At 44.4% G+C, this 25,517-nt stretch overlaps 1 protein-coding gene across 4 annotated transcripts in view; it reads right to left on the bottom strand.

Moving 5' to 3' along the window:
- The window catches only part of ltbp3 (latent transforming growth factor beta binding protein 3), a 46,159-nt gene extending 20,984 nt beyond the window's left edge, over positions 1 to 25,175 (bottom strand). For 3 of the 4 annotated variants that reach the window (XM_015960851.3, XM_015960852.3, XM_015960853.3), the window contains exons 1-4: positions 24,717 to 25,175; positions 6,072 to 6,338; positions 5,829 to 5,995; positions 5,651 to 5,756 (exon numbers count right to left, since the gene is read on the bottom strand). In XM_015960851.3, the coding sequence (XP_015816337.1) occupies positions 5,651 to 5,756; positions 5,829 to 5,995; positions 6,072 to 6,338; positions 24,717 to 24,954 (778 nt within the window). In that variant the 5' untranslated portion in view covers positions 24,955 to 25,175. Of the gene's footprint in view, positions 1 to 5,650; positions 5,757 to 5,828; positions 5,996 to 6,071; positions 6,339 to 14,763; positions 14,902 to 24,716 lie in introns of those variants that run through there. The other variant, XM_015960855.3, reaches the window with a different exon arrangement.
- Between the last annotated feature and the right edge of the window lie 342 nt (positions 25,176 to 25,517).

Here is a 25,517-nt window from a genome sequence, read left to right as displayed (position 1 = left end):
AGCGCCTTGTGTGCAGCAAGCCTAGCGGCACCACCGAATGGGCTGCGGACATCATGCCCAGGAGTTTCATGACTAACAGGGCTCTCACGATCTTGCGGGGTTGTACACGGGAGATCACCGTGGAGAGATCTGCCGCTCTTGCAGGCGACAAACGTGCTCTCATTAGGGAGGCGTCCAACTCCACCCCGAGATACACAATCGACTGGGATGGAAGAACGGAGCTCTTTTCCCAGTTTATAGAAAACCCCAGGGTCGACAGATGCTCTGTCAACCTCCTGGTTTGCTGTGATGCCTCGTCCTTGGACCGAGCGCACAGGAGAAGATCGTCCAAGTAAAATAAAACCCTCATTCCCTCCGTGCGCAGTGGCTGCAGCGCGGTCTCCAGACATTTGGAGAAGGTGCGCGGGGCTAGCGAGTAGCCGAAAGGGAGGCGATTGAACTGATATTGAACTCCCTTGAACGAAAAACGCAGAAACTTCCGGTGATTTGGAATTACTGGTATGTGGAAGTATGCGTCTTTCAGGTCGATTGACGTGAACCAATCCCCGGGGCGCACATATTCCAGGACTTGTCTCATCGTTAACATGCGGAAATGCATTACTGCTATGGAGCAGTTGAACAGGGACAGGTCGAGAATCGGTGTCATTCCTCCCGACTTCTTCGGTACTATGAAGTAGCGGGAGTAGAAGCCCGAGAGCTCTTGTCCGCGAGGGACTCGTGAAATAGCGTCCTTGGACAGAAGTTCCCGCAACTCCAGCTCTAGGGCCTGAGACTGTACTTGCGATGTGAACGTCGTTTCCACGATCCCGTTGAAGGGAGGTGGAGTGACCTGAAAATGAAGTGTGTGACCGCAATGAATGGTGTCCGAAATCCATTTGCTCATGATACAAAGGCGGCGCCACCCGTGCGCGCGTTCCGACAGTGGACGCGTGTGCGCGGTCACGTGAGCAACGACTGAGGGTTGTGCATGCGCCCTTACCGCCGTCGCCCGTACCAGAGAACTGGGGGCGACCCATGGAGGGCTGCGCTCAAAAGGGCGAGTGCGAAACAGCTGGAACAGGCTGGTCCGCACCGCGGAGCGTGGAGTCCGAGAGTGAAGGACGAGTGGGAGCCGAGCCTGTGCACGGGGGCGACAGAGTGCCAGCGGATGAAGCCGCGCGTGGTCGAGACAGCGACCTGACATCTCGCCCCACCCGACGATGTGGTGAGAGCTGGGAGAGTTGGGCCCGGCCGGATGCTGGGGCCGGAGCGCAAATGGAGCGCACCCTTACGGTTGGCCGTATATTATGACTGCCTGCAGGAACATGTATGCGTGCAGCAGTGCTTGGTGTGGGGAACATGTGTGAGAACTCGGCAGAGGATTCTGCGGAGGACTGTAGGATTGTGCTCTTTGAGTGACATGTTTTGGGTTTTATTTCAAAACCAACATCAACATCATTACAATCATGTACACACACATTCCCCCCAAAGAGTCACTTCCGTGGCTGCTTTCGGCGAGGCTCGTGCACCTGGGACTGCCAAGACGGCGTCTGCTGGCCCCGCCGGAACCGTTGCCCGCCATCTCGCTGGTCCCGCTGATGTGGAGCCGAAGCGGGAGGCCGGCTCCGTGGAGTGGACGGTGCAGCTGGGCGTTTGAAGCTTCCGCGCCGTTCGTCCCATCCTCTGGCAGAACGGCCGGAGTGCGAGGCTGACCGAGGGTGAACCAGGTCTCGTACCGTAGCCGATAGTTCGGCCGTCTTCTGAGCCCTCTCAATGACGCCCCTAAGATGGGGACCAAACAGAACATCGGTGGTGATGGGGCCGTCCAGCATCTCCCTTTGCAGATGTTCCGGAATGGAGGGCAGGGCCTTGAGCCAGATCGCTCGCTGGATGAGGGTCTGCCAGGCAGCGATGCGAGCAGAACCGGTGAGCACAGCAGCACACAAATTGAGGATAGCATCAGCAGTCTTAGTAATGACGGCTTTCGACTCCTCGGGGGCTTCCAGCTCCTCCATCATCCTCGAGACGCCAAAGGCAAGGAGGGCGATGTTATTCCCTGCAGCGCCGGTCTGAAAGGCACACTGATGTGCGCGGTCGGTGAGCCGCGTCAGCAGCTGGTCATGTTTTGAAGCGGGAACAGCTCGCGGGCCAGCGAGGTGGTTCTTGGCGCCAAACAGCGAGGCCAAGTCCGGCTCTAGCGGAGGAACGGACGGCCAGCCTTGGTCGGAAAACCCCTCGACCTTGGTGATGGGCGCATATGTGGAGACTGGCGCCTTGAGCTTGGCAGGCTTGGAGAAGGCGGCAGACCAGCAGCTCATAGCAGCGGGAAAGCGCGGCCAAATAGGGTCTAGACAGCGTGTCTGAGTTGCCCCGAAGATTCCCGCCAAATCATCCGCTTCAGGCGGGGCTGGTTCTGGCACAGCTAGCCCCTTGTGGGCTGCTGCCGCAGAAATGATGGCGGGCAGCTCCTGGAGCAGTGCTCTTACTGCTGGCAGGGAGGAGCGAGAAGCCACTGGGGCAGAAGGACCCGCTGGGCGGAGCTCATCGACCTCCGTTATGTCTAGGAGGGATGCCGCCTCGTCGTAGTTCTCGCTGTCGGTGACGTCATCCAGCCGGTTGAAGCCAGCCGGCTCCTGACCGGCGTCGAAGAAATCCAACGCCTTGTCCAGCGGGTACGAGTCAGCCACCGGAAATTCTTCGTCGGCGGCGGGAGTGAAGTACTCGACCCGGCGAATCTTCTCTGCCACGGGCAGAGCGGCACAGAACGGGCACGAGGCCTGCGGGGTCAAGGCCAGGCCAGCGTGGTGAGCCCCGAGACAGACCTCACACTTAGCGTGCAGGTCTCCGCTGGAAATGGAGCCCGACTGGCAGGTCGGGCAGGGTCTGGCGTCGCTGGACATGGCTGGTAAGTCTTCTCGGATAATCTTGCTCTTTCTGGATAAATTTGCTCTTTAAGAAGCTCTCAGCTTGGCATGAAGAGAAAAAGGAGGCGAGCAGTGGGGTCACTGCGGTTATATACCACGAGGGGGCCCACTATTGGTGGGCGTACATTTAAGCTCTTCATGATTGGCTGATGCGGAGATCATCCTTCCAATAGCAATAGCAGCTCGCTTAAGGGCTAAGACTAGATGAAATAGAACAGCAGTTTTGTTAATAAATTCTTGTTTGTTAACACCTAAATATTTTTTATAATTGTAATTTGTTAGTAAAACATCATATTATCATTGTTTTGTAAAGAATGTGAAACAACATAAAACCAACATCAGACTGCCAAAAAAGACAACAGTTCTTATGTGTGAAGCCATATCTGTTTGTATTAATGTGGAATCCATCTTTATATTTCCTTAGTTTTTATATAAATACATTCATTCATTCAAAATTTTGCTTTGTTGTCCTTTCAATAAATTCTTTTATTTTATTTAGCCCCATTTCATCTAAATCAAGAGCTTTTGAGGGTCTCCGTTTATCAGCTGATGCCTTTGCTTTTATTTTACATTTTCTTTGGAAATGCAAACATATTTTCTCCCAAAAGTGTTGATTTTTGGACTACAGGACTACAACCGCTATACTACAACCGTAAATTTGACCAATCAAAATCTTTATTGTCAACATGCTAGTGTAACTTTTTACAAATGTGGTAATGTAACTTCCCTAAGTCCAGCCAATCATCTACTGTGACCTAATTGGCAGACGCAGGACCCCGAGCCGATCTGGTACCAACACCGGACCAGCACTCTGAACTTGTGAATGTGGTATTCTGGCCACAGAGGGTGGTGGGGGGTCTGCGTGACATTTCATTAAACCTGTAAAGGGTCATTTTAGCACATACGGGCTCAAGAAAATTATTTAAAAAGATGAAAAAGTTGCAAATTGTCCCTTTAATGTCAGTAAGGTTTGATGCCACTGATGCACCCCAAACTTTTTACTCAGTTTGCTTCTTCACTTCCTGTGCAAATGAAACGGATGTAAAGTTGGCCCAAACATAGAATCCGGTTCCTGTTTTAATTTAATAAATTATTACCACACCCTTTATTAACATGATATCTTCCTAGAGGCATGTTTGGCACACCTCAGAGGAGAAAAGAGCGGCTGATTTGCGCTCCACAAATAATAAAATTATGTTAAAAACACCTTTGGGGGAAACCTGAAAATAAGATGTTATGAACACAAGAATACTGTAAAATCTATCGGATTTACTGAGTTTTCTGGAATTTACTAGTGAAAAACTTTCATCATGTTGAATTTTTCTGCCTACTGTGACACGTGCGTGTCCTTTCGTCATTTATTTCAGGCAGCCTGAGCTCATTTCATGTTTTCAATGCAAAAACTGATTTTAAAGAACTAAAAAAAGTCTCAGTTTTAGGCATTTTATCTTGTTTTTAGTCTAAAAAAATGTTTAATAACGCAAAAACACTTGAAATAATATAAATATTTCTAAATGTGATCACATTTTCTTGTTTTGAAGAGAATCTGATGTTAGATTTATTTGCTAGTTTTTAGACTTCTAGCCAAGCAATGCTTGCTTTCTCCAATAGATGTTTTCTACTCAAAACAAGAAAATTGGATCATAAGTGAGTATTTACCTTACTTCAAATAGTGCTGTAAATAAAAAAAAACATTTTTTAATTTTTAGACTAAAGTTATACATAATATTCCTTTCTTTAGAATCCATTTTTGCAGTGTTCTTGTCCTTTAGATGTTTTTAAAGACGTTTTTGATGATGGTTAGCTCGTAAAAACAGACTAAAATAGTATTTCACGAGCTTTCATGTCATAAAATCCTGTCTTTGCTTTCTTCTTCGCCCCTAAAACAGGAAATGGTTTTGTTTTCCATGAGAGATGGAACCGAGCTGTGGGAACACCACCACACTTAATGACTAGATGAAATAGAGGCAAGCTCGTAGCGTATCTTCACTGTTTTCATGAAAAAGGAGGATTTTAACAATGAGCCCACGTGTAACAGAGCTGACATCTCGATGAGAAAGAACCCAGTCATCCAGACCAGCCAGACGTACAGTATCAGGTTTAGTCAAAGGCCACTTTGTCTGAGCCAGAACTGAGAGAAGGAAAATAATAGTGGAATGGAAAAACCTGAGCAGCCAAGATTTTCTTGAAATTCGATCTTCAGCGGGGCGATGACAGTCCTGCGCTGGGCAGGCGCGCAGAGACGGGCCCAATCAGAGGGTTATTTTCCACTTTCTCCTTTTCTGTGTGTGTGTGTGTGTGTGTGTGTGTGTGTGTGTTTGCACGCGCGTGTGTGTGTGTGTGTGTGTGTGTGTGTGTGTGTGTGTGTGTGTGTGTGTGTGTGTGTGTGTGTGTGTGTGTGTGTGTGTGTGTGATTCCCACAATTCCTCCCTCTGTTTTCTCCTCACAAACATCTTCACACCGTTCCCAAGTGTACCTTCATGCACGCTTTGAAACTATTTTTATGGGACTATAAAACAATCATTTTAATCCAGAGCTATAATCTCAGGAAGGGGAAAGCACGGTTCACATTTTTTGGCTCGATAAACAATAATTTTATCCATGGAACGCACATGGATGAAAATGTCACCAAAACATGCTGCATTAACTCTGCTATGCAGGAAAAGAAAGAGCGTTTGATGCCTACAAATTTGGACCTGGAGCCATTTGAGTCCATGATCCATCTCTGGAGAAAGAGTGGAACTCACTTGGTAATTTGGGGCACTGATAACACTTGTTTTGTCCCCATGAGTTTCCCACACTGCCACAGCAATCCTCCTGGTTGGTCAGAACAGGAAGTGGGGTGCTGTCACACTAAAAACAAGGAAAAAAAACAACACATGACACAGACGTCCCCGGCTGACCACAGGATGTGGTTGGACTCACAGCCTGTTTGGGCGTGGTCTCCTGGAAGCAACGCCCCTTTGGTTTGTGTCTCGACGGGATTTGCCATGGCCCCGTCTTGTGAGGAGGCTTGGAGGCGTCTGACTGGTCGAGAGGTTGGATGACGACTGAGGTTTCCGGTGCGTGGTGAACACGTACATTAATCTGCACTGAAAGTTTAAAACAAAGAAGGAATAATGTGAACCAAGGCCCAGACTTAGACGTGTTGAAGTGAACGGCGTTTACCTTCTGACGAGTGCCCAGCCTGCGACAATGGCAGGGTGAAAATGGAGTGTGTTTGCGTGAGCTGAGTGCGTCCGATGGCCGACTGTTCCACGAGCTTTTGGCCGTCGGGCTTCACGTGAGTGAGGTACACCGGCTGCCTGTTGCCGTGTGCTGCCTGAGCTTGCTGCAGTGGAAACTGGCAGAGCCGACCGGTGAAGCCGGGAGGGCACAAGCAGGTCTTCCTGGAGCTGCACACCCCTCCGTTCATGCACGTCAGGGGACACACCACTACAGAAAAACAAGGAACACAGAGAGGAGTTATAGGTATTATTTGTTTAGCAGAAGTGGACTGAGGAATTTTCAGCATTTTTATTAATGCTCAATATTAAGTGATATGGGTTGAAAAGCGATATATATACATGTGAAAGCATTCACTTTAGTCTGACAAGCTATGAAGTCTCCTCAGCTGGGAGAAAGCAGGTGAAGTCATTGATCTGTGTTACAGCTTCCCTCTGACATGTGGGAAAAATCTCCAGACTGTGGGAAGCCTGCAGGATCCAGGGACGTCTGTGGTATAAAAACCATTCACTGGAGTTTTACTGCATCTCCTATTGTGTTTATTTAAGGGCAGTGCTTTTGAAAGTTCCACAATAGAACAGTCAAAGGAAAGAGATAAAGAAAGAATGCAGGAAAGTGATGAAAATAACTAGATTAGAGATCAGTTCTGACCTGAATGACAAGCAAATGGCTAATTTGAGCAGGGCTGAAGCACTGTGGTTTATGCAAATACTGATCTCTGCCAGTTTTGTAAGATAATTATTAACACAGATTTCTATGGTTGTTAGCGAGCACAAACAACCTTTTGGTGCGGCCTTCCTGCAGAACGCATCTATTGGGATAATGTGAAACTAACAACAGTGACAAGGCTTATAATTGTGCAATGGAAACTTAAGAAGACAGCATCTTGTCTTGATTTCATTCACCCGGCCCTCCGTCAGAAATCCGGGGGTAATTATGGACATTTCTGTCAAACTAGATAAACCAACAGCTCAGTGGTTGAGTCTTTCAACTTCGTCTTTTTAACCAAGGTCAAATCCTGTATTAGGATTTTGAGAAGGTAATCCCTGCTTTTATCACATCACCTAGTGATACTGTATGTATTGATCGGCCTTTCTTACACCATCTTCAGAAGGTTTGGAACATTGCAGCTTGACTTTTAACAGGAACAAGGAGAGGCAATCAGAGTTGGCTTGCCTCTACTTAATACTAAAGAACAGATTTTAGAGAGCGAGTAACACCTAAATCAGGGCTATTGAGTTCTGGGCCTCGGGGGCCAGTATTCAGTGGTTTCTCTGGTCCAACACGCTTGATTCAGTGGTGGAAACCCCTGTGCAGCAGCTCCTCATGCTCTGCAGAAGCCTGTTAATCACCTGCTGATTGAAATCAGGTGTGAAGCAGAGTTAAAGAGTTAAAACCAAAACGTGCTGGACACTGGCCCTCCAGGACCGGAATTGAATAGCCCTGGCCTAAATCAATATTTTTTGCTGATAACCTGTATGAGTATCCAATAGTGTTGTAGACATGTGTAATCATTATTTTTGGCAGTTTCGTTCAACTTACCTAATATTTCTGTTACGATAGGTAGGTGAACTGAGAGACCAGGGAGTTCGGCTGTAGCGTGTTTGAATGACCCAGACCTGGAGGAGCGAGCGTCGGGAATAAACAGGCACGCGGTTTGATCTAGGAGTGACCACCGGACCGGACCAGAAGGAGGGCTGAGCGGATACTCCAGAGTAGGAAAGAGATGACTTACTGAGTCGACGTTAGTCGGGGAGTTTGGTAGTCCAGAATCTCATGAGTCGGATCATTGAAATAAATCAATCAATCAAATCAAAGATACTTTATTAATCCCAGAGGGAAATTAGAGTTTCACAACACACAATTCAGAGATCAGACATACATGGGCAAGACACATGACAAGAATTGGTGACTGTGGTCATTCGCAACCCTAAGTCGCGCTGCCTTAATAGAGATGAGAGGGTTACATGAGGATTGGTTCAGGTGGAGGGAAAAAAAGGCTCTTCAGAGTTACCCTCCCACCAGAAGAGCAGCTTTGCTCTGCAAAAAAAAAAACACCTCAGACGGATATGCAACAGACTTCAGACAACACAACATAAGTGTCCACTAGGTGGGGTGGTGGGTTGGGGTTATCCCCACTTCAGTTCCTGCAGCCACGATGAAGCAGCGCATGTCACCTCAGTGTGGATGGGGGAGAAGCATTGAGGGTTGGAGGGTTGCAGTGACCCTGGACGCTTCAGCGGCCTTCCTGCAGTCCCGCCCAGGCTGGGAAAGGAGACAGAGTTGAGTTGCCATAGCGACGGCACATTCCACATATCTTCTGAGGGGGGAGTTTTTGTTGGAGCCTCGCAGGCTCAAGGACGCCAGATTCTGATTAGAAATTGTTTGGGGGCCAGACAGAGATAATTTCCTCTCTGTCTTACAGTTTGTTGGTCCTCAACCTCTCAGAATCTCAATAATGGATGTTAATCTATCCCAATCCGTTCTGATTCGTCCACTCTCTCCTTGATGACATCCATCTTTTGTGCCAAAGAATGAATCTCCACCAAAGTCCCAAGCTTACGATTCATCTCGACAATTATTTGAGTCTGTGAATTCACAGCGCGGTGCAAACCATCTGTGAGCTCTGGGATCAGGCCAATATTCCTCGACAGCTCGTTGATTTTCCGGTAAGCCAGGTAGCCTCCAAGGCCAATGAGCAGGAAACCTGACACCAACACCACGAATATCCACATGTCTTCAGAGTCCTCCACAGACAGCTGAGAAAGACAGATCAAGTTCCACTGTTTCCAGGAGTCCATGATGTGTCCAACTGGGTCTGTCCCGGCGGCGCATCCGGGAGCCCCTTCTTCCGTTCTCATCGTTGAAAATTTTTTATCAATTGCGTTGAGACCAGCTGACGAGATCCATTTAAGTGAATTTCAGTTTCCAGAAAAATGCAGAAGCAGCCGTGCACGCAGCACACAGAGACAGACAAAGGCAAACGATGTTGGAGAAATCTGAAGGTGGCGAGTCATTCTGGCAGATTGTAATTAACACAGCTGTCTCAAGCAGGTGTTCTGACAATCCTAGACCTCCTAGAACAGTCTTTATTTGACCATGTATACACACAAGATTCAGGGTTTTGTTTTCGCCACATATCCACAAGATTAAATTTATCCATAAGGACCAGTAGACAAGGGTGAGGAGATGGCGTGTTTTTAGGTGGCCATCTGTCTATTCTTTTATTTACTGTCAAATTAAAGTCTCCTCCTAAGATAATTCCAGCTGTTGGATATTTCTGAAGCCAATACAATATTTTGGATTCCAAAGCCTGAAGAAAAGTTGTAGATTCACAGTAAGAATTATATTCTTCATATATATTAATAAGTAGCAAGGTGGTCCGATTAACTGAAACAACAAGTAAACAGTAATGGCCTAAAGAATCAAGGTCAGCATTTAAAACATCCCCATCAAATCTATTTTTAAGGATTCCAACACCAGCTGATCGATCCGAACCATGAGTAAACCATACATTATTTCCCCACTGAGATTTCCAAAAGTTAACATCAGAGTTGAGAGAGTGGCATTCCTGTAAGAAATAAAGTCAAATTTGTGCTTCTTTGTAAACAAGAACAGAGCTTTCCTTTTAACATTATTTCTAAGGCCCCGAACATTAACTGAGAACAAAAACAAAGACATGAAAAAGCAACAACAATAGAATTAAGAAAAAGGAGTGTAGAAGAAATTTACTTAAAACACCCAGAATTCTTCCAAAACAGTGACAGAAAAAAAAGATTGAGCGCCGTTGAAAAAAATGACAAGAGTACTGAAGTAGAACATCAATTTTATTTTATTTTTTGTCCTCTTTTTTTTTATTTTTCTAATATTTTTTGTTCCTTAGATCCATTTCAAAATAATTTAAAATAAGAGACAGCAAAGTATCCAACCTTCAAAACGAAACTCACATGTTATTAACAGATACTCTCTTGCCATCAATAATGGCAAAGGCTCCTCTGAAGCCTGCACTTTTTCCATCTTTCCTCGCTCGCTCCACCAGGGGCCACAGTTTGTTCCTCGCTTCCTTCACACTCTGAGATAGGTCTTCTAAAATCCGGACTTTCTTCTGCTTGAGCACAGCAGCATTTCGAGCATCCCTCCAGATTATGTCTCGGTGTGATCGAGAGATGAACTGTACGATGATGCGACGAGAAGATTTATCTTTATCTGACCGTGGACCCAATCTGTGCATGACGTCAACAGACATAGGAAGCTTGTCTGCTATATCCGGGGAAACTTTACTGAAGAAGTCAATAATTAGCTGCTTCACATTCTCACCGCTGCGCTCCTCCACTCCAGCCACTCTGAGATTCCATCTCCTTTTATATGTATCAACTTCTTCAAACTTTCCACGGAGGATAGCATTCTCCTTTTCCAAAGCAGCAACTTTTAAGTCAATAGATTTCACCTTTTCCGCTAGATTACTGAGATTTCTGGCCAAAGATTACATAGCATTAACCAAACTTTTGGCAGAAATGCTGTTCTCTTTAACAGCTGACTCCACGTGCACCAATCTGCCAAGGCTTTCCTCTTGCATCTTTTCAATACGTAACATCACAGACATCATATCTGGCGGAGCTTCGAGGGTTTTGAGATTTGGTTTTGACTTTTTAGTCGGACGGTTGTCTGGAGTTTCGGGGAGTGGAGTAAGAGCTGGTTCATTCTGAGAGAGAGATGGTTCCAAGCATTTTCTGGCATATGTGTGCCTCACATCCCGAATATTACCTCTATCTTCCATTTTCAGCCACGAGGGAGCAAGCGTGGGTCGACGGAGTAGATTTTCACGTTGAAAAAAAAGAGAGAAAAAAAAGCACAAACGTAAGATTTTATTTCACAAAAATAGTCAAATACCTTAAAGCTGTCAACTAAGTTGTTTTCTAGGACACTTTGGAAAAACTTCAGTTAACCGAGTTCATCAAAAAGTAGTTGGTCAGTGGAGCTCAGAAATTAAGATGTTACACCAACGCCATCTTGGCCCGAGTTTGAATCACCCCCAATCTAAAGTCTCCAGTGTCTGAGGTCTTCTGGTTTAAACCAACCAATTAGCAAGCAATCCATTAGCATATAGGGAGCCTAAGTCACACCCACCTACTTCCACACCACGGGTCCCTGGAAGAACGAAAAAATGAATGCAAGTCAATGGGGCTAAAACCACTTTTTTTTAATTCTGCTTGTTTTGTGCCGTGAACTTCACATATGATGTCCATGAATTTTAAAGACACATTTTGACACCAAGAACGTGTTTATTTTCGAATCGGGGGGTATTTTAGGTTTTGTGTGAAAATAAGTTCAGGACTACAAATGCGCTTCACGAAAGTGACGTCATCGAAACAGACACGGAGAAAACTGAGGGAAAAAGGCTGTAAGTTCAGCAGACTTCCCACAGGAGAAATGAACCACCATAAATCTGGTCACGTGGTAAGTAGCAGCTACTTTGGGGAGAGGAGATTATGTGGTGACGTCACATATGCGACGTGCCGATTTCTAGTTTGTAGTCATGCTAATTACTAAGTTTTACAAGGTGATAAATCTCAAAGTACTGGTCAGTCCACACGAGGTGGGTCAAAGGTTACCCTGAGCGGGTGATGTGATGTCAGGCATTCAAGTATTGAGTATATTTACTGCATATTACAGTAAAATAATCTGTATGTGACCATATTATGGTGATCCTTGGGTCGTGATGATGGGGCCCTTTAATGCTGTTGCCCAGGGTACAACAAAGTGTTAATCTGGCCCTGGTTGGAGTCATTACAATATCTTAAAAAAAATCAACAAAAATGTATTCTACAGGTGTGGCAGCTTTAATTTACCCATGGCGGTGCGACACGATCTATTAGTGTAGACGGTTTCTTTGATAAACATAGCAGGGAAAATAACGTATTTGGATTCCCATTCTGATTGGTTAGTGAAAAGCTACAGTAACCCCCATTAAGGCGCTTCTGTAGCCCAAGCAGAAATGCCCCATGGCTGGCTGAACCCTGCTCCTTTTCACAGCAGGGCTGATTTAAGGGGTTTAGCACGGCCTGCATCAGGGCTCCTGGGACCGATGAAACCCATAAGTTCATTTCTTATGCTTCTTAGAGATTCAAAACAGTGTTTAGATTGCTGCTAAACTGCAATCTTTATCCCCTTTAAACATTTGTCTGTTAAAAGCATAAATTAATTGAATAAATCAGTGTAATTTTTTTTAAAATTTTATTTCAGGTTGAGAATGCAAACAGACAGATTGTGCTCTAATGTAAAGCCCCATTAGTCATCACACACTGGTGAAATGTGTTCTCCGCATTTGACCCATCCCTGGGGGAGCTGCGAGCTGCAGACACAGATGCACTCGGGAACCTTTTAATCCCCAATTGAACCCCTTAATGCTGAGTGTCAAGTAGAGAGGCCTTGGGTCCCATTTTTAAAGTATGACTAGACCGTGGGTTTGAACCATGATCTCCCAGTCTCAGGGCATACACCAGGGGTCCTCAATTATAATGGTCCGAGGGCCACACACAAAAAAGACCCAGAAGCAAGAGGGCTGGGGGGGATGGGGTGCTGCTGCTGCTGCTTGGATCACTGGCTGTAATGCACATAACACACAAGCTTGCAATATAAAGAAGGACAACACCTGTCCCCCTCCAGCTGGGCTGTGTGACTGCACTAACCTGTCCTGTGTGACCCTCACCATGTAACCCTCATGTCCATGCTGTCTCTGGAGGAGCAGATAGGAAACAAGATCTCCTGTAACTTAAAATGAACCAAAGCGTCCTCCCAGTTTCTCTTCCAGCTGAATTTAACATCAGTTTATCATCATGAAACAAAAGAATAAAGTGGAACAAGAATTTCTATCTTTTATTTCTCTCTCCTTTTAACTTCTCTGTGTCCCTAAATAAAAGAGACAGATGATTACGCTGCAGCTGCCGTCAATCACCCCGCTCCCTCCCCAAGACCGGACCTCCTGACATCACAGCACTCGGTCTGACTGAGCGCTTCCAGGAGAAACAATAATGAAATTATGAAAATAATAATGCATGTTTGGAAGAGCGTCCTCCGATCCTCTCTCTTGTGTGAGTAGACAATCTCCCGCTCTCTCTGTCTCAGTCGCTGATTGAGCGAGCGGAGCGCGCCGCGCGACAACCCGTTCAATTAACATAATTTACGGCCCAAATCTAACAGAACCGGTCGGGCTGATTCGATTCTGGTTCGGTCTCAGGTTATAACTCCAGCGCTCAGCCCTGCAGAACCACATAAAGGCAGATCAAAGTTTCCTACCAGGTAAATGTAGAGAACACCGCTCTGACAGATGTGGATGCTGCGCTGGTGCCGCCGTTAAAATAACACAACTACATTCCACTATAACTGATTATGGTACTCTTCTATGATGCAAAACCATTTATGCCCGCATCTCATGCATTGATTATTTGATTATTTTCCTCAGCTCTATCCTAAACCTCCCGGTCGGCCGTCGGGAGTGGGGGGTGCACGCGGGCTTTGGGGGCCACAAAGAGAGGGCTCGCGGGCCGGACGTGGCCCGCGGGCCGCCATTTGCGGACCACTGGCATACACTCACACCACCAGGCCACTCCGCTGCTGTAGCTACTTCCTTTATCTCACCAGATGTAGCTCGCATCATCGTTTCTACATGAGCCAGCTCAGGATTAAGGTGCAAATGAGTTAATTAAAAGTCCTCCCAGGTGATTTTTTTACATTCTGTCTCTCACAGTTGAAGTGTCCCTATAATGAAAATTACAGACCTCATCTGCTTAAGTGACAACTCGTACAATCGGAGGCGGCTGAATACTTTTTAGCCTCCCTGTAACAAGACTGAGGCTCACACACTGTAGAATATATTACACACACAAAAATCAACAGTTTACTATATTATTAGGCACTTTAATCATTGTCGTCCTGATGCTAAGTTCATTATTTAAACTTATTAAACATTCATGGGATATTTTGTCTTCATTACCCAACAAACTCTTATCCACGCTGACCTTTGACCACCGGTCTGTGATCGGCTTGTGCTTTAGCTCAGCACAACACTGTAAATAAGTCCTTGCATCATGTTTTATGGAGAAAACAATTTTCCTGCACTTATTGCTGTCTCCATTAAGTTTTTTTCAACATTTTATCAAAAGTGTTGAGTCCGTACTTAATCGTTTATTGGCTTTAATATAGAAAGATGTTTCCTCTTTTAGCATTTTTCTTTTATATTTCCTTCGTCAGACTGAACTATAATTGACTTTTCATTGAAGTCTGATCCAAGACCACAACTGCTTTTCCATCCTCTCCCTGACATCAGCCCTCCTTTTCACTTTTGCATATTAAAACCTCGTTTTCATCAAAGCAGTCATGGAGGAGGAGGCCTCTTTCTCCTGGAGAGCCAAGTGTGGACACATGGAAGTAATTAGGTGTGGCCTGCTGAGGAGTCTGGGCTGTGGCGTAATTAGGAGACTAGATCACCCTACACACAGCGGGGACATCCTCACATAGTGAAAGTCTGGCAAAAAAAATTAAAGGAACCTCAGTGAAACATCAAGTACCAGAGAAGAGTCTAATTCTGGGTGTAAAACAGATAAATCAGTTAACTCAGAAGCAGTATTTAACTCACCACCATCAGGATAAGGCTGACTGAAGACAGACTACTTTCTGTGATATAAGAGCTCTGGTTTCCATGGTTCAGGGTCTAAGCTCATCAGTCTGGATTCAGAGTGAGGAGTGCTGGAAAGAGAGCTTGGGAGTCCAAAGGCACCTCTTTCCAAATGTTATTACACAATCTAAACCAACAGAGACGAAGGAGATGACATACAGCAGGCAGACTCTGGACTCGGGCTCCATCAGGCTGGGAAAGTGTCTGTGTGAGACTCTGACGTAGCTTCTGTTAAACTAATGAACACAGAAAGGACAAGAATCAAGTTTCATACTCTGGAGCAGAATTGTCTGGGTGGAGGCAGCGTGGGCTTGGTGAAGGGGGAAATAGACCAATGTTGCACAATGATCTACTGGTCAGAGATGCAGCTCCTGTAATCCTTGCTAATTTCAGCTATTTACCAGTCAACAAGAACCAAATAAAAGCTGTAAAACAATTAAGGGTCTGATAAATAAATGGATGAAAATTCATTTAACGAAGCTTCAGTAAAAGTCAACACGGCAGGCCGAGAACTTCTACTTAGCAACAACGATAATAGAAAAGCTCTAAAGCAACAGCAACTTCACTTTCTGTCAGAACTTTCAGAATAAAATCACTAACATAGAGCTGATGTGATGTCATAGCCGCTTTTTTCTTATACATTTCTTACATTTTACCTCAATAATTAAGTTAATGTTTCCATTTAAAGACAGAAAATCCTTAATCATAAAAGGATGTGTTATACATCCTTCTGAAATAAAGTACTGTCACTGTGTCTTCAGAGCTGCAGGAGAACTGAGTAATAGCAACGCCATCCTCACCTACGGTGAGTCCTCACCCTCACTTCTACTCCGGTTATTTGAGCCTGAGTCACACTGGCTGAGCGCAGGCTAATGTTTTTGGCAGATCCTTTCTGCGAGTGGGCGGGTTTGTCTGCATGTGCTATTAACTGCAGGGTGTATCGTCTCCTGGAGAGCCGCTGCGGTTAGCTGACTGCGCCACATTATATACTGAAAAGAGCAGAAAGCTCAAACGCTGAGATCAGAAGTATTTTACACCCTCTCCCATGAAACCATCACCTTGAAGGTTTTTTTGTGGCATTTATTATCCTCTAATCCCTCAGAGACTCTCCTCAGTTAGGGTCTCTGTTTTTGTGCCACACCTTTTAGATCTGACACATTCCTCTGTCTAGAGGTGGTGTGTTATTAAAAAAATCAAACGTGCCTTTGAGTTATTAGGTGGTCTAAACAAGTGTCAGGCATAAAGAGAGGAGTGGATGTGAAGCGGTTAGGTATTCATCAACATTGTTTTCCACGTTTTACTCAAGAGATGAAGAAGAGGATGATGGGAAAATTCCAGAATTTAAATGTGTTAGAAGAGCTCAAGGGAAAGGATTTAGACAAGAAAGTCCTCATAAACACCAGATACTAACCAGTGGGCAATAGGGGCTTGTACTGTCCAGATACTAACCTGTTTAACCAGACATTGTTATTTATTAATCAGATTTTAACTTGTAGTAACCAGATACTACCTTGTATAAACCAAAATACTAACTTAATCTGTGGGCAACAGTAACTTGTAATAACTAGATACAAACTTTTACTAAGTAGATACTAACTTGTCCTAACCAGATAATAACTTGTAATAACTAAATACAAACTGTGCTAGCTAGTTACTAACTTGTACTAACCAAATACTAACTTATACTTACCATACACTAACTTGTATTAACCAGATACTAACTTGAAATAACTAGAAAATAACTTGCATTAAATTATTTACTTGTTATAACTAGATACAAACTTGTGCTCACAGACATTAACATTTATACTAACTAGATACTAACTTGTAATAATCAGACTCTAACTGTACACACTAGATACTAACTTGTTTAAACCAGATACTAATGTGTACTAACAAGATACTAATGTGTACTAACCAGACACCAACTTGCATTAACCAGACACTAAATTGTAATAACCAGATACTAAATTGAACTAACTATAAAGCATCTTGTATTAACATATACAACTAGATACAAATGTGTGCTAACTGCATACTAAATTGTACTAACCAGATTCTAACTTATATTAGTGGGCAACAGTAACTTTTACTAACCATTACTATCTAGATACTAACCTGTACTAACCAGATACTATATTAAATGGCAATGGCTTGTATCAGTATAGCAATTTTCAAAGTCAGAGCACTACAGAGTCGTTAATATTCAGATGATGATGACCTACCCACATTGTACCCCCACAAGAGCTGTTTCACCTTTTCTCTCCTTTCTCTCCTGAAACATGTTGGACAAACTAACTTTTCTCTGCTGTAATGAACCATTTGATTACCAGCCAAAGCTATTTTTCTAACTATGATTCAGTTAGGCTTGGCTAACTCAGTGATCATGTTTTTTCTGTCAGACCTCATTTACTGAATTCCAACCTGCAGGTGTGATCCGGGCCTTGGATTTCCCATAGAAGTGACTCGGATAAAGAGACAGAATGAAGGGAGTCTGTTTGTTCTCAGTCTTATCGGCAGGGTTTCTCATGACATTATGAGAACAGTTTCTTCTAAGGCCGGATCTGCTCACAGCATTAAAAAGGAAAGGAAACATTTTTGTAGGACAAAGTAAAAGCATGGTCAACCCTATGGAGGCAGGCGTTGCAGATTTGCAACGTTAAAACCTACCTGGTTACTCCACATACGCATTTCATGAGCATTTTTTAACTCAGAAGTGCCCCTGAAGGACTTAGTTGTTTGTCCTTTTATCAAAACTTATTTTGAGCCTGAGAGGGTTAAGCATTTAGGAAGGATGTGAAATCTGGAAAAATGTGCATAATTGTGAGTACTTGTATTTTTTCAGAGAAAAGCATTCTACACATTCCCCAGCTGCTGAGTAGGACACTTAAAAATACACCATGTATGTCCATGAGAGCGCATGGAGGCGGACTCGACAGTTTTCTCATTTTGTATTATTGACTTGGAAAACAAACACATCATAAGATCTTGAACTTTACACATCTTTTTTTCTAAAGCTAAAAAAAGCAAAAATGTATTAAAAATAAAACAAATGAGACACATAAAAAGCCTGAAAGTTGCCCTTAGAGTGGCCTATGATAACACACCCACCCACCTCCTGTCTGTCTGGAGATGACGCATCAAAACCCCCTCCCTCGTCACATTGTCCTTCCAGCCACAGCCGCACCCTCCCAGCAGAAAAACAACAAATTATAGCCCCAGAAAACCACAGCTTGCAGAAGCTGCTGCAGACGCATCCAACTTCGACCAAACAGATGAGGCCAGGGGTGGACTGGGACAGAAATTGGGGGGGGTTGTGTTGGCCCAAGCTGGGTAAGCGGCCCACCGGGACAGTGCCCGAATACCAGATAGGCCAGTCCACCCCTGGATGAGACGGTCGCTTTAGACGTCCCTCTCTCTCTGGGAGATTCTCACACCAAAACATTTCCAACTCAGTCAAGCCTGATTTATACTTCTCAGTGAGCTCCACAACAGAGAGATGCACACGGAGCGTCGGAAAGGTTTTCACATTCAAACTTCTGTTCAGGCAGCGGAGAGTTGTAAAGCAATCTTTGGGAAGTGATGGAATGGGAGCTTCGTGCCCTGGATGTGCATCCCACAAATCTCCATCAACTGCAAGACGCAATCCTATCAACATGGTCCAACATTTCTAAAGGACGCTTTCAGCACCTTGTTGAATCAATGCCACGTAGAATTAAGGCAGTTCTAAAGGTGAAAGGGGTAAAACACTGTACTACTGTGGTGTTCCTAATAATCCTTTAGGTAAGTGTGTAAATCAGGCTTCACTTTCACAATGATTCAATCCATGACTGAACCAAACCAGAGGGCTAAAAGTACTGACTCTTTGTCAATGTTTCATCATTACATCAATCTTGTTGTGGGATTCCTGTGGGATTTGAGTTTCCACTACTGCAATATTCCATCTATGTGATGCACGTTCTTAGTTATAACAAAAAATATCAGTCAAATACGTTTTCTTCTTAAACTCCACCTGGGTTTAATTTCTTAATAAAATACATACAATTTACAACACAGTCAATTATACTAGTCTTTAAACTCAGTCTAGCATCACATCAAATTAAATAAAAACATGGAAAAGATCCAGCAGCCTTGACTGTAAACTATTTAGCATTTCAGTTAGTTAAAGCAACTTCAGCAACCTTTTATTGCTTGATAATGTCCAAATAGTACAATTAAATGTTGTCAAATAAAACCACAACAATGTAAACAAAATGATCATAAGCTGAATAATATAAAAAACATTTACCTGTGCTTTTAAAAAAAAATGTTTAACCATTGACCGAAAACAAAAATGCAGAAGTTTCACAGAAGCTGAAACTGAAACAAAACAGGCACCCCCTAGTGGCTGGATGCAGTATTTGTTTGAAGCCCCGCCCCCACTATTTAAATGACTGGGATGTTATCCAGAATAGTAACTGTGGAGCAGTTAGATTTTTTTATTTTTGCTGATTTATGTTTAGCAGTAATCTCTGGGTTTAAAAACCCAACATGGCCACGCCTTTAAGAGATTTTAATTTCTCTTTGGTAGAAGTAGACAAAGAAGTGTTGCTGTTCTTAGATGATTAGATGTTTTTACTTTGCTCACGGCCTCAAATAACCCCAAATTTAAAAAAATCAAGAAACTTCCTCCAGTTTTTTTCCAGGAAAAAACAAACAAAATACAACAAGCAAACAGCAGTTTGCAGCAATGTTTGAACAGGTGTGGAAAAGGATGATTTTTCAAAAACCTCCTTGTTGTTGTGCCAAACCTCTGGCCAGCCTCATTTTAATATTGTCTTAAATTAGAAATCTATTTTAGGGAATATAAAATCCTCAATGCTGCTCATATTTCCAGCGATTTTGGCTCTGAATATAATAACTGAAGCGGGTCAAAGTTTGGTCAATAAGAAACCATAATAACAACCCACAAGCTGCTAAAAGCTGCCCAAAGCTTCTCCAACAGCTTCACTCTTACTGGATGAAGTAATACAATCCTTCATCACAATGTTATAACTACAGTTGTTTTTCTATTTTATTTCCATGACTTGAACAAAAGTGGCTTCCAAAGTGGGCGAACACATCCCACGCTGTTGTAACGAGAGCAGAAGAAAGTCTATCATGACATGACGAGCTTCCCTCAGCCACCAGCTTCGGAGCAGAAAACCGCATTCCCAAATACACCTACCATCACTTGGCCGTGCGTGACCACACACCACACAAACTCGGGAGCAACCTCTGAAGTTGAGTCCTCGATCTGAGCCACACGTTGCAGTAAATGACATAATCACTGCCTTTTGCAAACACAAACTCGCATTCCTCCTCCTCCTCCCCCTAAGCAGCTCCATCAGCCTCCAGGAAGCCCCAGTGGTCTCAGCTTCAGCTATCCAAACACCACCTGAGGCGTTCATCAACTCTCACAAGTGCTACATCAGAAGAAACAAGACAACAGCAGATCTGTTTCAGGTATGGGGTAACTCAGGGTTGCAATTATCCCAATCCAAACCCAGCTCTGCCTTGCACGCTGGGATTTCATTCATGGAAATATGCCATGTCTTTAAAATAGCTCTAGGGTGGGCACAGATCCAGCTGGGCCCTGCCCCCTCTTCCCCTCTCCTGGCAGAGATGCATGAGGAAAGAGAAGCAAACAGAATCTTGGCATCGATGCAGATGATGTCACATAATGACTACCTAACAGCCTCGGCACCGGGACCAGAGGCCGGGCAGGTAGAGGAGTGCTGACCGTGCTCTGCAGAGATTGTCAGGTGCCTGCTCCCATGAGACACTCCGCAGAGGAGCTCGGGGCCGGGTTGAGTCTCTGCCTGCGTTTTTCTGTTTACCTGAGCTAATCACTGCAGCTACAGGGTCCTGCACGCCGTCAGAGCGGTCCCAAGCGCTCGCATTCCTCTCAGTGGCTTTAAATAACTGCTGCATTTCTTCCCCCTCCTCCCCCTGGCTACACAAATGGGAGGAGAGTGTTAAAGATGGCAAAGAGGGCTGTTTGTTTGACTTGGGTTCAGTGCACAAGTCTCAGACTCACTCACAGGCAAACACATTCAGTTTCACTAGTGATGACAGAATAAAAACTCTTCTAATTGCTGCTTTGTTTTCCAAACGTAATTTCATGTGATAATGTTTGTTTCCCAGCTTGCACTGCACAATTTATTTAAAGAATATGATGACACGCAAGTGTGTAATTTCACAGGAAGCTCCTGCTGAGTGAATCTAAGCTCTGGGTGTTGTGGTGCAACTCGCACGAAAGAAAAAAACGGACAAAGCTGCAACAGAATGGGCGTTCGGTGTGTGCAAGAAAATGTGAAAGACTCATTAGAGCGTTAATCCCTCAAATATCCTTGTATTCTTATTCGTTGGGGTTGGCATGAGAGGTTTCTGGTTGCTGGCGTTAGACCGCCTGCTCCACAGTTCGGCATTGGTGTGTGTGGGGAAGAGACGAGAGCTTTGAAAGGTAAAATAAACTCACCTCCCTACGCAGACAGAAAGCAGAACCAGCCCCCGCATCTACTGTATTTATCTGACTTCTCCGCTCCCATAGACCTTTGACCCCTGCCAAGGAAAACCAAAGCAAACCAAAGGCCTACAACTATCACTTTACTCCACATGTATGAAAACGATAAAACCCACATGGGGGAAATCCCGGAGCAGCCACTCCTACTTGTCACAGCGCCCATTTGAAGAGGGGACCGGTCCAGACTGGGATACGATAACGCCACTTCCTGTGGTCTGTAAAAGACCCGAGGCCAGAGCAGCTTGGACACCTGGAGCCTGGACAAAGAGAAGATGCTCCTGAAACAGGAGGCGGGGCTCACCGAGCCTTCTGGGAGCCAAAAGCTGCTGTCAGTGAGGCTGATGAATAAGATGCCTAGGTGATAGCAACGGGCAAGAAGAACACAGTCCTGAGCCAAGCTATTGTTGGAAAAACACTTAATTTTCACCAACTCTTGGTTTCTATAAAGTCAGAAGATGAATCCAGTGATGATCCTTCTGTTTTTGAGCCAGTGCTGAAAACCCGCAGTAAGATCAGCACCCTAAGATTTTCTTGTGCTTTCAAATCTTCCAGTTACTCGCCTGCATCCCCATTCCCCTGATTTATTAATCCCATTTCTCTCTGAATGCTGTTGTGTATGAGAAGTGAAAAAGGTGCACTCCTCCTCCTGCTGACACGAATGATTACAGAGTTTCTGCCCCCATCCCTGCAGAGCCCTTTGATGACTTATATGAATACCATGTGAAGAACATGGAAAATGTCCTAAACATCATGTTTGTTTTCCTGCTCACGTGTAAAAAGGATTTTCGGACATTTTTCCCAGTCTTAGTAAGTGATTCCCAGAATACACACAGATACCTGACATGTTGCTGATTCTGCTGAAGACTATCAAGTTAAATATGTCAAACAGGGTTTCAGATGCACTAAATCTGGTGAGCACATGGCGGCTAATCCTGGTCTGTTTGTCATTCCTCTCAGCTCTATAAAGCATTTTAGCAGCTAGCGTCCTGATTTAGCTCCGGGTGACTCTCATGGTCAGTTGAGACGAGCTGTCAGACGAGAATCTTTATTTTACGTCTGTAAAAACAACAAGACAGAGGTGGATCTAGGATTTTTCTGAGTAGGGGGCCACAATATTTATAGAGGGGCAACGTATTCATCCAACACTTCTTAAATTCCTATTTATCTCATTAGCACCACTAGTGTTTGGACTTGGAATTGCTTCCACCTATAATCTGATCAACATGACAGGATAGGGGCACTTCAGGGGGCCAATCAGATTTCAGCAGGTGCCAATACCCTATGACCCCACACCTAGAACCGCAAATGCAACAAGAATTAAAAAGTAAGCAGTTGCTTTTTTTATTGTAACCTCATGGTTTTTTGTTTGTTTTCATTCTGGCACCAAGTAATCTTGGGTTAGTTTCAGGATCAGATGTGAAATAGAAACAGCTCTACCATTGGATTATGTGGGAGCGACTTCAGAATGGCTTTTTCCTAAAAAACAGAACAAGTAAACACTATATTTCCATCCATGAAGCCACTGATCTGACACAAGAATAACATCAAACATAAACTGGATAAAACTTTTTTTCTCTCTATCGTTTCAAAAATATTCAAAGCATTCTTTTCCTGGAAGCAGAGACTTCTGCCAGTACTGTTATATCCTACAGCTGCTCAAAGCAGGAGCCTGAGTTAGCCTCCCTGGTCCTTTCATCCACTCTTTAAATCCTTTTGTGAAACTGGAATTTAAACAAACACGCTCAACGAAGCACAAGATCAACTGCACAAAGTGATGAAAAGTCCAGTTGGGTTTTCCTCATTCTGAGCCTCGGCTTCACCATGCCGACATCCCAGCCACTAAAATATGGAAAAGTCTCACTCCAGAGAGAAATTTCCACTCTTCCACGCTGCCTTACTGCTCCCTCAATGAACAGCACACACTCCATCTCTATGCTGAACTCAGCCAGGACCCCGTTTTTCAGACAGTAAAATCCCAGAGACAGGTTACTGCACGGCGGTTTCTTTACCCAGACCGATTGTGAGGCAGCATGAGGTATTCAGGGAATCTGATCCATCTCTTGTGAGTTGTCGGCCATGGAAGCTCCAAATTGTGATGCGTTATGTGGAAATCAGGCTAAGACTGGGCGGTGACTCAACGTGGTCTCAGTGGAAACAGTCAGATTCATGGATTTTCTTCTTTTCTAGAGTCTCACTCTTTCCTCTGTGAGAGTAAAGAGTCAGTGGGATCTTTTCTTTTATTACTTTGGTCCGGTCGTAGACTGCAAGGCTCCACGTTTCACCACAACTGATCTGATACCAGCACAAAGAAAAGGCTCCACTTTATGTCAACCAGACACCAGAGGGGGGAGAGATCTTAGGAGGACATTTATAAGCCATGTAATGAGCCGTGTCTCACTAATTAAAGTGCAACGTGGAGGGAAAAAACCCACCTCACCTCATCTGAGCCACCTCAGAGAGCAGAGCTAGAGCTGGACAGTTGTTCTGAGTATCAGCGAAATGATCCAAATTAAAACATTCAAGGAATTAGAACTTTTTCTCATTCAACCCGGTAAGAAAGTAAGGAATGTTTCAGTTTTGAAGTCTGCAAACAGAACAAAGATGAAATGATTACATTTCAGAGAAAATTATTTACTAGAATAATTTTCACAGGATTTAATGTGTGAATAAGTAATTATTCACATTAGGATTGATATTTGATTTGTCCACAATAGGTTTTTATGGGTTTTTTTTTAGGATGATGAGAATCAAAACACCTCAAACCTTAAAAAATAGATTTTTTAAAAGGACTACCTTCAACTCCAAAAATAAAATTCACAAGTTATAAATACACAGGCCTCTGATATTTAGAACAAAACTTTTTAAACTTTTGATCGTTTTTTCATGACTTTAGTGTCACATCTATGATGCATTCACTCATCTCCCGTCACCGGACCTGTGATGGACTGGGCCGGACCCGGACCAGACTGGGAGCATGAGGTCAGATCTGAACATCCGTCAGAAAACCTTCAGTTCATCTACTATACGAAGTTAATTCTACATTTACTTATTATGGTATTGTGTCCACCGTGATTAAAAATCACTTTAGCTTAAATCTTGTGTAATTTCATTTCTACGACCTTGTTATCTGTCTTATAATCTTTGTTGTTTATCTGTTTCTACATAGTCTTTTAATTTCATTTTCTTGTGATTTTTCTGTGATAAGTGCTAAATAAATATTATTCATTTCCCAGACTATTGTGAACTTCCTTTGTAATAAACCAACTTTAACTCAACACTAAAGAGTTAAAAGGGCCAACAGAGCGTGACGGGTAGCCTGCTCTCAAACAAAGCCCGAACAGCGCGGCTCTGGGGCCACCGGCTCACTCACCGACCCTGAAGCCCTGTCCGATCAGCGTGTCGGCGCCCTGCCCGTTCTCCGCGATCAGCGTGGTGTTGTTGCCCTGCTCGCACCGATCCTGGCACTGGCCCTTCAGGCAGATCCGCTTGCAGATGAGAGGCGCGATGACCACCTTGAAGCGCTCCCGAGCGGAGGCGCGCTCCGAGCACCAGACCAGCCTGTGGACGCTGAGCCAGATGACCAGCAGATGGGAGATCAGACAGGGCATCCTGGCATCCCTCACTGCCCTCCGCAGAGACCCGGGGACATGAAATCACAGCTCCGGCTCAGAGGCGCCTGCTTTGGTAACGGAGGGAAAACTTTTGACGTTTCATGCGGTGGTTAAAAAGCGCGTCCTGCTTTTTTCTGTTTCCTCCTCAAAGAAAATGAGGAGAGAATCACTTTCCTCGATTATCCGAGGTACCCGTCTGCAAAAGCGCCACGTTTCCCATCTTTTGGATGCCTCTGCTGGTCCTCGGGGTTTAAAAAGTGGATCTCTTTTCTTTTCCTTGCCTGTTGCTTTGGAGTTGGAGAGGCTGTAGGTGGGTTTGGGAGAGAAAGGGGGGAGGAGAGGTGCAGGGGTGTGAGCCAATCCTCTCAGGAGAAAACTCACTGCAGGCAAGCAGTTTCCTCCTCCTCTCCTGCTCTCCTCTGCAGATCACAGCTGCACAGCTGTGTGTGTCAGTCTGAAAGCCATCACCGGCCTGTAACACATATAACCGGAAACATCACTGTGACTGACGCTGAAAATAAACCAGTGGATATGAAGAGATCTCAGCAACACATTCATCA

The sequence above is a fragment of the Nothobranchius furzeri genome, chromosome 10, assembly GCF_043380555.1.
Source record: "Nothobranchius furzeri strain GRZ-AD chromosome 10, NfurGRZ-RIMD1, whole genome shotgun sequence".
NCBI lineage: Eukaryota > Metazoa > Chordata > Actinopteri > Cyprinodontiformes > Nothobranchiidae > Nothobranchius > Nothobranchius furzeri.
The sequence above is the reverse complement of the archived record's forward strand: the minus strand, read 5'-3'. Positions and strand labels throughout refer to the sequence as shown.